The sequence below is a fragment of the Staurois parvus genome, unplaced genomic scaffold, assembly GCF_062004578.1.
Source record: "Staurois parvus isolate SC_StPar_1 unplaced genomic scaffold, SC_StPar_1.0 ptg000090l, whole genome shotgun sequence".
NCBI classification, from domain to species: Eukaryota; Metazoa; Chordata; class Amphibia; order Anura; family Ranidae; genus Staurois; species Staurois parvus.
The window spans coordinates 3,050,946-3,069,705 of record NW_028317886.1 but is presented as its reverse complement, the minus strand read 5'-3'; the positions used below and the strand labels follow the sequence as shown (position 1 = coordinate 3,069,705).

Sequence of the window (18,760 nt, the reverse complement as noted above, 5' to 3'; positions counted from 1 at the left end):
TAAGCAGCACATGCACAGCTCAGATTACATTTAGGGACCGCTTTCTGTGCCTTTGTGGTGTGGCTCCCGTGCTCATGCATGGAAGTGATGTCACCGCAGCCTGGCAATTCAAGTGTCCGAAGATCCGAAACCCAAAAGGAACACCAGGGAAGATGAAAGCGCCTGGGGATCAATGACAGCACTGAGCTGGAGGGCTCTGTTTGTTAAATCTGTCATAATGTGCCAGTATGTGATGCATACAACTACATTATGACTTTAACCTGCCCGGGGATCTGATTTTTTTTTTTTAATAAACAACTTTACCACTGCTTTAAGGGTATAGGAGAGATCAGGGGTCTTATAGACCCCAGATGTCTCCATAAAGAGTACCAGTATGCTTTATTACTATCACAAGGAGTGTTTACATTTCTTGTGATAACAATAAAAGTGCTAAAAAAAATTAAGAGCACAGTGATATTAAAAAAAAAAATTAAAGCACCCGTGTTCATGTGCAGAGGTGTCAGCATACGCATATGTAATCAGTGCTCATCACATGTGAGGTATCATTGCAAACGTTATAGTGAGAGCAATAATTCTAGCTCTAGACCTCCTGTGTAACTCTAAACTGGTAACCTGTAAATATTTGTAAGCATTGCCTATGAAGATTTATAAGTATCATAGTTTGTCACCATTCCATGAGTGTGTTCAGTTTTAAAGCATGACATGTTAGGTATCTATTTACTCAGTGTAACATCATCTGTTATATGTTACCAAAAAAATGGATCTGAGTACTCCAGTTTCCTCCCACACTGCAAAGACATGCTGGTAGGTTAGTTGGCCCCTATCTAAATTGGCCCTTGTATGTGTATGTATGAATTAATGAATGATTAGATTGTAAGCTCATTGAGGGTTAGGGACTGATGTGAATATACTATATATATATCCACTATACAGTCATGGCCGAAATTGTTGGCACCCTTGATATTTTTCCTGAAAATCAAGTATTTCACACAAAAAAGGTATTGCATTAACACATGTTTTGCTATACACATGTTTATTCCCTTTGTATGTATTGGAACAAATATAAAACAGAGGCAGAAAAGCAAATATGACATAATGTCACACAAAACCCCAAAAATGGGCTGGACAAAAGTATTGGCACCCTTAACTTAATATTTGGTTGCACACCCTTTGGAAAACATAACTGAAATCAGTCGCTTCCTATAACCATCAATAAGCTTCTGACACCTCTCACCCGGAATTTTGGACCACTCTTCCTTTGCAAACAGCTCCAGGTCTCTCTTATTGGAAGGACACCTTTTCCCAACAGCAATTTTAAGATCTCTCCACAGGTGTTCAATGGGATTTAGATCTGGGCTCATTGCTGGCCACTTCAGAACTCTCCAGCGCTTCTTTGCCATCCATTTCTGAGTGCTTTTTGACGTATGTTTGGGGTCATTGTCCTGCTGGAAGACCCAGGATCTTGGACGCAAACCCAGCTTTCTGACACTGGGCCCTACAGTGCGACCCAAAATCCTTTGGTAATCCTCAGATTTCATGATGCCTTGCACACAGTCAAGGCACCCAGTGCCAGAGGCAGCAAAACAACCCCAAAACATCATTGAACCTCCACCATATTTTACCGTAGGTACTGTGTTTTGTTCTTTGTAGGCCTCATTCCGTTTTCGGTAAACAGTAGAATGATGTGCTTTACCGAAAAGCTCTATCTTGGTCTCATCTGTCCACAAGACGTTTTCCCAGAAGGCTTTTGGCTTACTCAAGTACATTTTGGCAAACTGTAGTCTTGCTTTTTTATGTCTCTGTGTCAGCAGTGGGGTCCTCCTGGGTCTCCTGCCATAGCGTTTCATTTCATTTAAATGTCGACGGATAGTTCGCGCTGACACTGATGCTCCCTGAGCCTGCAGGACAGCTTGAATGTCTTTGGAACATGTTTGGGGCTGCTTATCCACCATCCGGACTATTCTGCGTTGCAATCTTTCATCAATTTTCCTCATCCGTCCACGACCAGGGAGATTAGCTACAGTGCCATGGGTTGCAAACTTCTTGATAATGTTGCGCACTGTGGACAAAGGCAAATCTAGTTCTCTGGAGATGGACTTGTAACCTTGAGATTGTTGATATTTTGCCACAATTTTGGTTCTCAGGTCCTCAGACAGTTCTCGTCTCCTCTTTCTGTTGTCCATGCTTAGTGTGGCACAGACAGACACACAATGCAAAGGTTAAGTGAACGTCTCTCCTTTTTATCTGCTTTCAGGTGTGATTTCTATATTGCCCACACCTGTTACTTGCCCCAGGTGAGTTTACAGGAGCATCACATGCTTGTAACATTCTTATTTATCCGCAGTTGTGAAAGGGTGCCAATACTTTTGTCCAGCCCATTTTTGGAGGTTTGTGTGACATTATGTCGAATTTGCTTTCTTTCCTCCCTTTTTTTGTTTTGTCCCAATACACACAAAGGGAATAAACATGTGTATAGCAAAACATGTGTTAATGCAATACGTTTCGTGAGAAATACATGATTTCCTGGAGAAATATCAAGGGTGCCAACAATTTCGGCCATGACTGTATATATGATCCACTGCTTGTCCTGTGTCCCCCTCCAGCTGGAAGTTTACTATCATCCCTTCTGGACAGCAGCACAGTGTGCTGAAATCTCTGTATGAGTGTCCCATCTGCTTCGACTATGTGCTTCCCCCCCATCCTGCAGTGCCGGGCAGGACACCTGGTCTGTAACCAATGCTGCCAGAAACTGAGCTGCTGCCCAATGTGCCTGGCTTCCATTACCCCAGCATCTGGAATCTGGCCTTGGAGAAGGTGGACTCAACTGTCCTCTTCCTGTGTAAGGTAAGTGCCTGCACTGCCAGATCATCAGTAATGCCCGGTAGCTGCAGTCTTTCCTTTTAGCCTTTGGCAGGCTGGATGGAGAACTCTCTGGCTGTTGTAGATGGATGACAAGAAAGGCAGTGGCTATTTATGATGTTAAATGTGTTCCCATCACTCCTATGAGTGTGGTCAGTGTCAGAGGTTATGGCTGGTCTTGCCTAGGGTGTCAAATATTCTAGCACTGGCCCTGATTGCAACGACCACCATTTTATTCTCTAGGGCAGAGGTCTCCAAACTTCTGAGGGCCAGATGCAGCCCTTTGCTAGCCTTTATCTGGCCCTTGGGGAACTATATCTCTGAATGATATAAGACATGATTCTTCAGACTCTCACAAATAATAAGGCACTATTCCTCCCAGTGATGTCAATGATGGGGCACTATTCCTTCCACTGATACCAATGATGGGGCACTATTCCTTCCACTGATACCAATGATGGGGCACTATTCCTTCCACTGATACCAATGATGGAACACTATTCCTTCCACTGATACCAATGATGGGGCACTATTCCTTCCACTGATAATAATGATGGAGCACTATTCCTTCCACTGATACCAATGATGGGGCACTATTCCTCCCACTGATACCAATGATGGGCACTATTCCTCCCACTGATACCAATGATGGAGCACTATTCCTTCCACTGATACCAATGATGGAGCACTATTCCTTCCAATGATGTCAATGATGGGGCACTATTCGTTCCAATGATGTCAATGATGGGGCACTATTCCTTCCACTGATACCAATGATGGGGCACTATTCCTCCCACTGATACCAATGATGGAGCACTATTCCTTCCACTGATACCAATGATGGAGCACTATTCCTTTTAATGATGTCAATGATGGGGCACTATTCCTTCCACTGATACCAATGATGGGGCACTATTCCTCCCACTGATACCAATGATGGAGCACTATTCCTTCCACTGATAATAATGATGGAGCACTATTCCTCCCACTGACACCGATGATGGGGCACTATTCCTTCCACTGATAATAATGATGGAGCACTATTCCTTCCATTGATACCAATGATGGAGCACTATTCCTTCCACTGATACCAATGATGGAGCACTATTCCTCCCACTGACACCAATGATGGGGCACTATTCCTTCCACTGATACCAATGATGGGCACTATTCCCCCCACTGACACTAATGATGGGGCACTATTCCTCCCACTGACACCAATGATGGGGCACTATTCCTCCCACTGATAACAATGATGGGTACTATTCCTTCCAATAATACCAATGATGGGGCATTGTTCCTGCCACTGATACCAATGATGGGCACTACTCATCCTCCTACTGACCACCAACCCTGAGGTGATATTTATTCTCACTGATGCTGGGCCCCGGACCTTTTCTACCCTCATTGGCTACAATCCGGCCCTTCTAAAGTCTGAAGTGCAGCACACTGGCCCTTTGATTGAGAAGTTGGGAGACCCCTGCTCTAGGGCCTCTGCTAATATATATATATATATATATTTTCCAGCAAAACAATCCTGATTTTTGCATGTAGCAGACAGTAGCAGAACAAGTCTGGTCTTCAAGCGGGTAATGATATGGTACAGAATAGTGATGTTCTGACGGACAGTTGAGGTTGGATGCTGCCTTGATTTCAGCTCCTAAATTGTGTTTCTCAGCTGATCTCCCCCCCTGACATATTTACCTCCCTGCCATCTGTATCCCCGTAGGATGAGAAGGTGGGAGGAGGGTGGGGAGAGCCTGATCCAGGGGAGGAGGAGGAGGAGGAGAGGCTGGAAAACACATCAGCACTCAGTGACAGTCAGAGAAGAGAGATAAGGAAACAAAGAGACGAAAAGGGCAGCTAGGGGAAGACACAGGACGGATCGAGCAGGCTGATCACATCATCACATGTCAGTAGCAGGGATTAGAGCTGGCTGAAGGAGGTCAGGTGATGGTAGAGCACAGCTCCGACATCTGCACACAGTGATACACATTCAGCAGGAGCTGTCTGGGGGTCCGGAGCTGACTGTCTGACTGTCTGACAGGTGATCCGCGAGGAAGATGCTGCGAACCTCTCTGTGGCTGGCCGCCTGCGGGCTCCTATTCCTGCTGATCGGCTGCTGCTCGTCATCCGAGGGCAGGAGGCGCCGGCTGAGCCGGGAACCGGGGGGCATCTCCTTCGAGTACCACCGCTACCCCGAGCTGAGAGAAGCGCTGGTGGCCGTGTGGCTGCAATGTCCCTCCATCAGCAGGATCTACACGGTGGGCCGGAGCTACGAGGGCCGGGAGCTGCTGGTCATAGAGATCTCCGACAAGCCTGGAGAGCATGAGCCTGGTGAGTGAAATCCTACCGTGGATGGAGAGCTGTGCACAGGGAACAGCTATAGAAAACAAATACATATATATATATATATATACACTCATACACACACACATATATATATATTTATATACACACACACACATATATATATATTTATATACACACACACATATATATATTTATATACACACACACATATATATATATTTATATATACACACACACATATATATATATTTATATATACACACACACATATATATATTTATATATACACACACACATATATATATTTATATATACACACACACATATATATATTTATATATACACACACACATATATATATTTATATACACACACACATATATATACACACTCATACACATATATATATTTATATACACACACATATATATATACTCATACACATATATATATATAGTTATATACACACACACACATATATATACACTCATACACATATATATATTTATATACACACACACACACATATATATATACTCATACACATATATATATATATATATATATATTTATATACACACATACACACACACACATATATATACTCATACACATATATATATTTATATACACACACATATATAAATATATATACACATACACACATATATATATATATACATACACACATACATATATATATACACACGGTATATATATGTCTATGTATTTGCAGAGCTTACCATATATAAAACACTAGATCATCCCAAACCATCGGACACCTGAGTGTAGGATGATTTCTAGCTACTGACCAGGGGTGGACTGACCATTTGTAAACTCGGGCACTGCCCGAGGGCCCAGGGTCAGTAGGTGGCCCCATGAGATGCCACTGGTACCTTTTTCATAGGCGTTTCTGAGTTTGGGCAAGGCCACAGGGGCCCCATGATCCCCCATTGCCCATGGGCCTCTTGAGTTGTCAGTCCACCCCTGCTACTGACACTTCCCCAGATCATCCCTCCCCAGTTCTGCACACACTCCCATAGAACATACACACAAGGCACTTTATCCATGCTATGAGTAATCATTTAGTTAGCACATCTTTATGTACATTCCAAATGCAGCAGTATTAAACCCACAACAAGTATTGATTCTCCATGCACACTAGCACTAAAAAAACGAAGGATAAAAAAATGGCAGAGTAGTGTTTTTTAGGAGCATTAGCGTTTGAATAGCATTTTCACAGAACATGTAGACCAGGTTTTCTCAACCAGGGTTTCTCCAGAGGTTGCCAGGGGTTCCTTGAGCAATGAGTGATTGGCTCCCACTGCTGTCAATCACAGCCAGTCAGCCAATGAGGAGAGAAAGGAGCGGGGCCAAGCCACAGCTTTGTGTGTGAATGGACACATGGAGCAGCGGGTGCCCCCATAGCAAGCTGCTTGCTGTGGGGGCACCCGACAGAAAGGAGGAGCCAGGAAAACCTGCAGGGAACCGAGAAGAGGAGGATCCAGGCTGCTCTGTGCAAAACCACTGCATATAGTAGGTAAGTATAGATATGTTTGTTATTTTACAAAAAAAAGAACCTTTATTATCGCTTTAAGCTCCTAGAAACTGTTATTAGATATTTTTCTGCTCCTAGAAGCTAAATAATGTTATCCTATGTGTCCATGCACACTGCTTTAGACTATTAGCATTTTTTGAGCTTCAGCGTTTACGAGCAGAAAAAAAATGGTGTTTGTAGAGATTTTTGGAGTGTTTTTCCAGCAGAGAAAACACTAAATGCTCCTAAATGGTGCTAAACACTACTGAAAGTCTCCTAAGAGCTTTTTTCTAGATTTTTCTTTTTTTTTTTCTACATGTGCTGTAAAAACGCTAATAAAATACTAACACCCCTAAACGCTCAAAAACACTAACAAAACGCTACTAACAGCTTTTTTCTAGCTTTTCTTTTTCTACTGTAAAAAGCTAATAAAATGCTAATGCTCCTAAATGCTCCTCAAACACTACCATAAAAAGACTATTACCAGCATTTTTTTATCCAGCATTTTTTGAGCTTAAAAAAACACTAGTTTGCATGGAGCCTGAAGCTCCAAGAAGTTGGTAATAACATTTTTTTCTGCTTCTGCTTCTGTTATCCTATGTGTTCATGCACACCAATTTAGGCTTTTAGCATTTTTTGAGCTTCAGCATCTAGGAGCACAAAAAAATTGGTTTTGTAGGGTTTTTTGGAGCATTTTTCCAGGAGAAAAAACACTAAACGCTCCTACACACTGCTAAACACTACTAAAACGCTCCTAACAGCTTTATTCTAGCTTTTTTCTACATGTACTGTAAAATCACTATTAAAATGCTAATGCTCCTAAATGTTCCTAAAACCGCTATTACCAGCATTTTTTATTCAGTGTTTTTGTAGCTTAAGAAAAAAAATGCGCATGGAGTCTTAAAATTGCAAAACAGAAAGGTTTATTTTTCTTCTGCCTCTAAATGCTGAGCTTAAAAAAATGCCTCTAGACTTGCTAATGTGCATAGACACATAGGATAATATTAGCTGCTTCTGCAGGCAAAATGCTAAACTCCTCTGGATGCAGAGTTTTGTAAGCCAGTGTGAATGGAGCCTTATATTGCAGCTTATCAATTTCTAGATGTGATGTCTGGATAAAGCCAGCCATAGAAAGATAGGAAATCAGTCAGTTCAGCAGGAACCAGCCAAATTTCAATCCATCTATGGGCAGGCTGGTTGTACTGAAGTTGATCCATCAATCAACTTCAGTACAACCAGTCTGTCAGTTTTTTTCACCAGATCACTGCCAACAGCGAGCATTGTATTCTGCCAATGGGGCCCCCATGCTCCCCACCAGCAGAACACAATAATGTCGTGGGAGGGAACACTGAGGGCCACTTCACACCACAGAAACGCAGTCTAGATGCATTCCGGATGTGTTTTTGATGCATCCTGGTGCGTATTTGATGCATTTTTTATGCATGTGCATTTTCCCCTCTTTTTTTTTCTTCATCTTGACCACTTGCCCTCCTGAGGATTTACCCCCCTTCCTGACCAGGCCATTTTTTGCGTTACAGCACTGTGTCACTTTAACTGACAATTGCACACAAATTAAATTTACATCCTTTTTTCCCAACGAATTGAGCGTTTTTTGGTGGTATTTGATCACCTGTGTGGTTTTTATTTTTTGAGCTATGAAAAAAAGACCGACAATTTTGAGAAAAAAACTGCATTTTGACTTTCAAACATCAAACATGTCAAGTAAAAAAAAAAAAAAAAAAATTTCATTAGAAATTTAGGCCAAAATACGTGTAAAAATTTTTTATTAATGGTAGCGATCAGTGACTTATAGCGGGACTGCGGGACTGCAGCGGCAATTCTGACACTGGGGGGGAACTGACTTGGTGTCAATGACATCCCCAGTGACACCAGTACAGTGATCCGTGCTAAAAAAGCACTGACACTGTACTAATGGCACTGGGCAAGAAGGGGTTAACATGAGGGGCGATCAAAGGGTTAACTGTGTGCTTGGTGTGTTTTACTGGGGGCGGTGTGTTGGTGCTTCACTGTAATCACACTGTTCTGGATGTCTGTGCTGTGCACAGCCATCCAGAGCAGTGTGCCCAAGCAGTGTGCCCGAGCCTACAGGGAGGAGGACTGTTAGTAAACAAAGCAGCCCTCCTCCCCATTGGAGATCCTCGGTAATCACCGCCTGGGCACCCTGTGATTGACAACCGCAGCCGCAAATGGCTGCTTGGGTAGGGCTCGCACGTGGCTCATGTGCTCCCCCTACAAATATCAAGTATATATACATGATTTTGCGCACCCCTGCCGCCCTGTAGCAGTATGTCTGCTATAGGGACACGCGTGTTCCGGTATGTTTTTGATGAGTTTAGGTGTGTTTTGGTGCTCCACTGCATTTTTGTTGCATTTTGCTGCATGTTCTACTTTTTTTCTGGAACTGGAACGCACTAGAACTGACTGCACTGGTGTGAACTAGGTTACTAGAACCCATATAACCTACTGTCCATTGTGATGCAGAAACAAAATGCACTGGACTGCATCTGGTGTGAACTAGGTCATAGGAACACATATAACCTACTGCCTATGCATTTTTGAAGCAAAAAAAAACCCACACTGGACTGCATCTGGTGTGAAGAAGCCCTGACTGTGTTGACAGGAGAATCAAGCAATTTTCTTTCCTTCAACCCGTGGTTGAAGGAAAGAAAATTACATAATGTATGGCCTGCCTTAGTTTTTTTTTAGACTTTCTTTATTTTTACCTGGTGATCTGGCTGGTAATTCTGCTGTTTTTTCAACAGAACGTGCTGTCCTGCAAATTTATCCATTAGAGGGTTGTGACAAGCCATTAACCACTGACAAGGGTGCTTACAATAATCAATTTTTATTTCTGTAAAACCTTTATCCCAAATGAAAATGTTGTAACTGCTTATAAAGTGGTAGCTGGAGTTTGGCTTCAATTTGTTAGTGTATCTAAATCTGGGGGTCCACCTAACACTCCCCCCCCCCCCAGAATAACAGAATAATAATGCTACTGTTCGAAGGTGTCTCTGTTGCTCCTTCATCCAGAGTGGAGTCATCCTAATACAGAAAGTTTGTTAGTGGCAGTATCACCAGGTGAAAACAGAGAGGAAAAAGCCTTAAAAAGAAAACTAATGCAGCCACCACATCTAATGATTGGTAAGCTGCAATACCTCACATTTTTGGTTTTGGGTTTACCACTTTACAGAGGTGCTTCACTCCCCTCTTACACATTTCATTTTCTTTCTCCTCTTACCAGGGGCAGACTGACAACTCATGGGGCCCCCAGGCAATAGGGGATCATGGGGCCCCTGTGTCCTTGCCCAAACTCAAAAAAGCCTATGAAAAAGGTACCAGGGGCATCTCATGGGGCCCCCTACTGACCCCAGGCCCTTGTTTCCCGAGTTTCTAAATGGTCAGTCCGCCCCTGCCTCTTACCCTGTCCGCTGGGTTGTCTTTAAAAAAACATACCTGCGCAGCAAATCCAAAATTCTGCTGTAATCTGTCACTTTACCACCGCATGCAATGTTCAATGCAGTGAACCTGGGGCTGGAAGGACAGATGAGAGTCTAGGATGACACCTAGTACTCTGGCTTGAGGGGAGGGACTGATGGTGGTGTTGTTGGTCTTGATGGAGAAGACGGGGGGGGGAACTAGGAGCTCAGTTTTGGACAGATTTAGTTTGAGGAAGTGGAGTGACATCCAATCCGATATGTCGCTTAGTAGGCTTGTGATACCGGTGGAGATTGAAGGGGTGAGATGAGGGGTAGAGAGATAGATTTGCATGTCGTCGGCATAGAGGTGGTAGTTGAAGCCGTGAGAGTGTATCAGTTGGCCAAGGGAGGAGGTGTAGATGGAGAAGAGAAGGGGTCCGAGGACAGAACCTTGAGGGACCCCAACAGAGAGGGGGAGCGAGGGGGAGGTGGTAGCATTATAGGTAACACTGCAGGAGCGCTGCGATAGATAGGAAGAGAGCCAGGAGAGCGGAGTCTCTGAGGGGGCTGGCTGCCTCTTCCATGATGCCTTGCGGTACACACACAGTGTGCTGGATAACTGCCGATGCACGTGTGCAGTGTGGTGTTTATTGCCCAAAGCCTCCTGGGATGTGTGACGTGGGTATCCCAGGAGGCCGCGGGCTGCTGGGGCTATGTCATTCATAGGTGAGAGCACCAGTGGTTTCTAGTTAAAAAACAAAAAAGCAATTGTTGAAAAGAAAAAAAAATTTACAAATGTGGTAAAGGAACATTAGTAACATTAGAAGTAAGGTCTCGTGCACATGGGCATAAAAATGCCACTTTTACAGGCATATGGCAAGTTCATATGTCCCGTGTGTATGAGGCCTAAAAGAACGAAGGAAGGTCTGTTTACATTAGGCAGTATTGCAGTGTTTTGCTTGTTCAGCTTTTCTCATAAACTGTTTGTTTTGATAGACTGTAAACATAAAAAGATGTGCTTTACCCACATGACTATGTGATGAGAGATTTGTGACATTTGGCTCTGATGGACAATGACAGAGCCCATGATTTGTCACTTAATGATGACACATGTATAGTGACATATACTGTATGTGATGTCTGATGACATAAAAATTTATACAAAGAGATTTTTTGTCAGATGGATGGTGGTGTGAGATGACATTCACCAGGCTAGAGACTAATGTTTTATCATTCATAGATTTTTGTTATATTACTGTTACATACATTAAATGATCTGTTATCCTTTATCTCTGAGACTCAGGTCATATGATACTGTATAATGGGGGTTGATTTACTAAGGTTAGGTTCACACCTATACAGTTTGATCTGTTTCTGCAGTGCGTTTTGCAATTTTGCACATGCATTTTTGATGTGTTTTGCATTTTCTGTTTGTTATTTTTTCTTGTTGCAGCATTTCCATTGAAGTCTATAGAACCAAAAACACAAGTTTTTGCATTCAAAAAAGTCCCTGACCCTTTCCAAAAAACGCACTGTGTGAAAATGCAGATATGTGAACGTGTCCCATAGGAAAACATGTTAAATGGACTGTAGTGCATTCTGCAAAATGCAAAATGCTGCAGAAAATGCTTAGGTGTGAACTTAGGGTTAAACCGGAAAGTACAAAATCCGATGCAGCTGCGCATGGTAACCAATCAGCTTCTAATTTCAGCTTGTTCAAATGAGATTTGACATTAAACCCTGGTTCACACTGGATGCGACTTGGCATGCGATTTGCATGCCCTGCGACTTGCAAATTGCATGCCAAGTCGCACCCTATTGTCCACAATTGGAGCAGTAATATCGGTGCAGTTCTGACTTGGTCAGAGCTGCACCGATTTCACAAGTAGTACATGTACTACTTTTGGTGCGATTTGCATAGACATCTGTATGAGATGTATTGCAAATCACACATGAAATCGGCGGGTCCCCCGACTTTGAAATCATGCAACATCACTGTAAGTCACACGATTTCAAAGTCAGGCTTGATGCGAATGGAGGGTAAGCCTGGGTTCACACTGATGCGGTGTGGCACATCGCATTTAATTTGCACAGGAACCGCACTGCATTCCTGTGCAAATCACATGCAATTTCTGTGTGGTGCAATTTGAGCCATACATTTTGTATGGCTCAGATTGCACCGCATCTGCACAAAATAGTGCAGGGCCCTGTTTTTTGTCTGCACCAGAATCGGATTGCATGGGTATTCACACCCATGCCATCTGATGCTGCACATCACACTACGTGTTGCAAACCAATTTTGGAGTGTGGTTAACTTAACATAAACACCCATTCGCATGAACGGGGTGCTATCCTGATGTGGTGCGGAAATCGTAGAGAAACCGGTTTGAATTCCGCACTACATCAGTGTGAACCCAGGCTAAGTGCTCGGTCACACCGGTGCGATTTCAGGTGCAATTTTCAAATTGAAATTGCATTTGAAATCAAGTCTAATGAATGTGAATGTTAGTGTCTTAACGTGTGATTTGCTGCAGCGCAATTGCTAAGGTAGTTCTTGCATTACTTTTCCTGCATTTTGTTGCAATTTCACATACATATAATATAATGGAAATTGCACTGCAAATTGCAAGAAATCATTGACAATCTTCACAAGCAGCAATAAAGTCTTCAGAAATTTTGCTGACATTGCACACAAATCACGCAATTTTAAATCGCAGCTGTGTGACCGGCGACTAAAATCTAGACTCTTATTGGTTTCTATGCACAGCTGTACCAGATTTTGCATTCTCCAGTTTTAGTAAATCAACCCCAAGTTGTCTTTATATCGCATTAAAGAATTTCAATGCTGTTTTAAAAAATGACCAGTAAATTCGCACATTATACTTAGACATGTATAGGATCACTAATTTACATTCAATGTTGAAGAAATGTCTGATGTGCTGTGCATGTGTGTCATTATGACGTTGTTACTCCTCGCCTGCAGGCATTATTCATCAATCTATCCTTCTGGTATATATATATATGTGCACTTGCTTGTATCTGCGTTGTAAATGATTGTAGTACACGCACATATATGTGTGTATATATATATATTTTGTACATCTCTAAATCTGCCCAGTTGTACACGATAGCTTGATAACTAAAATGCAAGGTGATGTGCATACTGATAGAATGTGATTCATCCTGCAGGCTGTACTGACTAGCAGTAAGCAATCTGTCAACATCAATATAAAGGGCATCTTGTAATTTCTTAATAATTTCACATGAATTATTTAGGTATATTTTGTGATTGTCTATTAATTCTTGATACATTGAATTGTTTTGCTACCATAAACCCATGTAATGCTTTCTACATTAAAAATGCAATAATGCAGTTGTCGTCATTCAGGAAAGAGTTCTAATTGTATGGATTCTTAAACACAGGTTCACTTCACTCCATGACATCCATGCCTGTTCAGTTTTTTTTGTGCACAGACTGGGAGGGATTTAGGCCTCTTTCAGATGGACGTTCCAATTGGGTCCGCCTGCCCGTATTTCAGGCGGACCCAATCGGAACCTCCTTTCTTCTTTATGGAGCGGTGGGTGTAAACGGGCATGTGTCCGTTTACACACGCTGACATCCGATAGGCAAAAAAGGGACAGATGGGGATCCAATTCCCTTCTGTCCGTTAGATCTGGTCATATGGAAATGGACAGTCAGTCCGTTTTATCCAACCGCCCATTGAGGAGAGCGAGCAGCTCTGTGTCTGCTCTGCATCAAGCCCAACTATTCTGTTGCCTAACAGGTCAGTAGCCAGACCTAAACCTAGCAGCTCTCCCCTACTTTGTGTTTGTTTACCCCAGGTATCCACAGTAGTATTTGTGTTGGCAGAACAGAGTAGGACTGGCCAAAAGGAATTACTTCAATTGCAGTTGGCCAGCTTAAACATGTATTGCAATGTGTTTATGGCAGTGTGCAGAGGGTTCTCCCAAGATTTCTAGGTCCTCTTTATGGGGACATCTGGGGTCTTTGAGACCCCAGAATTCTCTTTTGGCATTCAAAGCAGCAGATCAAACCGAGATCGGATCCTGTAGCTGTTATCAAGATCCTGGTATACCTTCTTCAATACAGGGCATATATATATATATGGCAGTATTGAAGCAGTTAATAAGGCCCTGCTGGTGCTCCTGGCCCCTCCCTCCTGCCATGTGTCCATTCACACACTAGTGAGGCTCAGCCCCGCGCCAGATCTCTCCTCATTGGCTCACATGGGTGTGATTGACAGTAGTGGGACCCCACAGCTCCTGCTGTGGTCTCAGCCATTGAGGAGGAAGAATTCATAGAGAGCCACTGCTCTCATGTACATTGCTGGATTGAGAGGGGGGGCTCTGGTAGGTATTAGAGGGGGCTGGGGGGGATGCTGCACACAGAAGGTTTTTTACCTTCATGCATAGAATGCATGGAGGTACAAAACCTTGAGCCTTTACAACCACTTTAAAGTGAAACATTGAAAATGCATGATTCCTTTAAATCACATGCTTGGGGGTGCTTTAACCACTTCTCCACACCTGTTAATCTCTATGGACCAGAGCAGTTTTGACAGTTCTGCTATGTAACTGTTTGTTCGGCGATAATTTTGCCATTACTTAGGATACAAAGTAATACATATATTGCTGTTTTAAGGGAATACAAGACTTTCTTTTCCTGAAATTATTTAGCAGTTTTTATTCGCAGTCCTTAGGCGATAGACCAAGTCAACAAAGTTAAACAAAATGCACTTTTTTTTTTATTTAGCAGTGTTAGTTTTAAATATAAATAGTGCTACTGCAGAAAGGACATGTTTTATTCTGTAATTTGTCCTGTTAAAAAATGACATTAAAATTATGATTCTGGTACACAGCATTGCAAAGTTATTTTAAAAATGAAGTGTTTTTTTTTTCAATTTTGTGCTTTATAAAATGTGAACTGTATGAATATATTGTAAAGGTCTAAAAATATTAACAAACAAAACAAACAAAAACAAAACAATGTTTCAGTAATAATGGTTAATAAAACATAAAATAACAAAAACAAAAAAGGAGGAGAATAAGGAGTTAATTAGGGATGATCAGAGTAAACCAAGGGTTAAACAGAGAAACATTGTATTTAAAAAGAAAACCTTTTTTTTACTTGTCAGGTTGCTTTAACTGACAGTATCTGCAGAAGGTCATTCACTTGATCTGCAGGTGAGTAAACAGAATGATACAAAAGTAACAATATGTTACATTGTATCCTTCAGCATCTGCACAAGTGTTATTTATAAACACTGTCAGGCTGTTTTCTTTTGTTTTTTTTTTACAGCTGATGCTGTGGATCTTCTCTGTGTACACAGCCATGCTGCTTTTATTACATAAAGACAACATGATGGGGGTTTCTGGCAAACAAGAAGACTGGATGTGTTACACATATCCTATGTACAGTGATGACCTTTTTTTGGGTGTGTGTAGCATGCCCAAAGTCTGCAACTATTCATACCTACCTGTGATATGGCGAACATATAGCATGTACTACAGCAAAAGTGACATTTAGAAGGAAAAAAACATTTGCTACTAAATGACAGTTGTGAGCCAGGACCTGCTTGTGCTTCTAAACAAAGCCAGGGAATTCTGGATGATGTTGACAAAAAAATGTTGTAGGGTGTTTTTGAAATTAAGTGGGATCCCATAAAAAATGTTTAAAAAATGGTATGACCCCCCCCCCCCAAAAAAAAAAAAAAATTTGATACAAGACCCTCATCCTTTACCAGACCATTGGCATGCAGACTGGCTGACCAGGAAAGGGAAGGGCAGTGAGTGTGCCCCCGCCCCCCCCCTCCCCCAGCTCCTGCTGATCCAGACCACAGGCTCTAAACATTGGGAAGATACCCCGCTAAGGAGCCCCCCTGGCAAGGTCATTTTGATGGGAACAAGGACCTCATCTCTACAACCCTGGTCTGGTGGTGATTGGCTCTTGTGTAAACTGGCACTAATACGTGTATGAATGCCTGTGAGGTTTGAGTTAGATTGTAAACTCTTTCTGATGTGAATGTACAATATGTAAAGCTCTGAATAAATTGTCAGTGCTATATAAATACCTGTACTGAATATTAGCCTAGGATAGAATTTAGAATAGGTGAGCCTACCCCATTTAGATGCTGATGAGTGCACTGCAAAGCATCTGAGAAGGAATATGTCTTCTTCAGAGGCTATGCACTGTGCTTGGGAATAGAGAGTGCTTGGGGTGCACTTGGGGAAAGAGAGTGCTTGGGGTGCAGTGCTGAAGTGCTGATTAGAGAGTTCAGTGAGACAACAAAGCAGTAGGGTAGTATTGGGGGAACTCTGGGTCCCATTCTATAGCAGGCCATAGACTTTTCGAATCTTGGCCAGTTCAGCAGGGACCGGCCCGAGATTAGAACCGTGTATGGTCAGGCTGAATGTACTCATGTAAGTTGATTGATCGATTTTTATTATAGCCACTAGCAGTAATCACTGTGTTCTCCTGGCAAGGATGGCTTCCCTCACACCCCCCCCCCCCCTCTCGGGAGAACACAATGGCTCCATGGGAGACAGTTGCTCACCCAGTCAGTGTTGATGGGGGAATTGACCGATTTTCTTTTCTGCAAGCTGTGGTTGCAGGAAAGAAAATTACTCCATCTATGGCTGACTTAACTGTACTGATGCAGGTGCACATACCCTTATCGTATGTTTATTCCTTGTAGCACAATACTCCACGTGTGCTAAAAAGCAAACAGTAAAGCTCAGAATAAAAGCAAATGTTACATATATAATAATTGAAAAGAGGTCTACTGGAAGTGCAGAGAAATTAAAGATCGATGGAGGCTGTGATTTATTTTCCTTACACTAGTTGCCAGACAATACACGAGTTTTATGCCAGCAGTTGTCATTGGTCAAGGCAGAGGCTTTCAGATCAAGAAAAGAGAGACTATTAGGCTTTTTCAGTAAGGTTAATAGTAAAGTGTGGGAACCAATAGGAGGTTAGAGTGTTCAGGGTGAGAGTAACATTTATAATGACTATCTATCAAATTAGATAAGATGCATTAGTTCTTCTCTCAGCCTCCTCCTTAGTGTAGGAACACATGGGTTATTTTAGGAGCTCAGTCATGCTACTAAGATCGATAGTAATTAATCTTTAGTATCGATTGTTCACAATTAGCATGTAGCAGCTGTTAATCGCACATGTTTGGAGCATTGTGCATTTAATCACTACTGCAAGCTACATTAATAGCCCACACCTTAAAGTCCAGTGGTTGTCAATTTATGAGCTAAAGGGGGCCTCAAATGCTGCACCTGACATCTCCAAAGTTCAATATATGTAATGCTTGAGAGGACTGTTGGAAACTGCAGATCTAATAGAGAAACAAGGGATAGCGAGTGTGGCATGCTACATTTTTGGCGGAGAATATGCTGCAGAAGACAATATGAAGGTGGGGATATGTTACATGAGGCTAGTAGAAGCAATGCTGTATCCCTAATCAATGTCTATACTACAGATTGCTGACATTTGAGGGCCTTGTATCATATACCAAGGGGCTGCATGCGCCACAGGTTGAGCACCGGGGATATAAACCATGTCCCATCTAACAAGGGATCATTACTGTTTGGGAGTAAAGCACCCACACCTGATTTTAGTGCTAAACTGATGCAACAAATGTGTCAATTTATTGTAAGCCATATGAGTAATATATAGAGTATTAGCAGTCAGTCACACACAATTAGATTGTGTGGTCATGCACGATTAATCAAGAAGGGGCCATTGGTTCCATTTGTTTAGCAACTACTACCCCTAGCATTAAGTCACCAACAATTTTAGCAGCATGATTAATTCGTGAAAATTGCCTGTATAATTCTCAACTTAAAGTGGTTCAAAAGTTAAAACGCTTCTTACCTTTACGCATTCCCTGCATTAAGGTAAAAAATGTTTTATCACTTGATGTTCCTTCCCTCATAAACATGTACCCTGAGTCCTCTCTCAACCCAACGCTGTGCCCAGATGCCATTGCTGTCAGTCAAATCTTGTGAACATGGAGTGGGGGGGAGATGGCCAGCATGGAGCAAGGGGGGGGGGTTGTCTGTAGGGAGGGGGAGCATGGGTGAGCTGCGCTGTTTGCGTCTATGGAAAACACCCTGGCTAGGGAACGCGCCCACACATGTGCCCCCATAGCACACGGTTTGCTAGGGGGACAAACACAGGTGAGGAGGAGTGGAGAGGTCCCCAGAACAGGAAGTAAGGGGTTTCTCGGTTCAATACCGTTACCAATAGGGCAGCACAGTGGCTAAGTGGTTAGCAGCTCTGCCTAGCAGCACTAGGGTTGTTGTTTCTAATCAAAACCACGGCACTACCTGCACAGAGTTTGCATGTTCTCCCTGTGCTAGCCTAGGTTTCCTCCCACACTCCAAACACATGCCGGTAGGTTAACTGGCTCCTGTCTAAATTGGCCCTAGAATATACACCACTCAAAAATACTTTGAAAACACAGATCTCAATGGGCAAAAATAGGATGCTGGATATCTATACTGATATGGACTGGGTAATGTGTTAGGAACATAAGGATGCCCCATTGTTTGATGGAAATGAAAATGATCAACTTACAGAGTA

At 42.5% G+C, this 18,760-nt stretch overlaps 1 protein-coding gene across 1 annotated transcript in view; it reads left to right on the top strand.

Moving 5' to 3' along the window:
* Positions 1–4,640: 4,640 nt before the first annotated feature.
* Positions 4,641–18,760, top strand: part of CPE (carboxypeptidase E) — a 106,182-nt gene continuing 92,062 nt past the window's right edge. Inside the window, exon 1 of the mRNA XM_089670358.1 lies at positions 4,641–5,196. Coding sequence (XP_089526484.1) covers positions 4,923–5,196 — 274 coding nt within the window. The 5' untranslated portion in view covers positions 4,641–4,922. The remainder of the gene's footprint in view (positions 5,197–18,760) is intronic.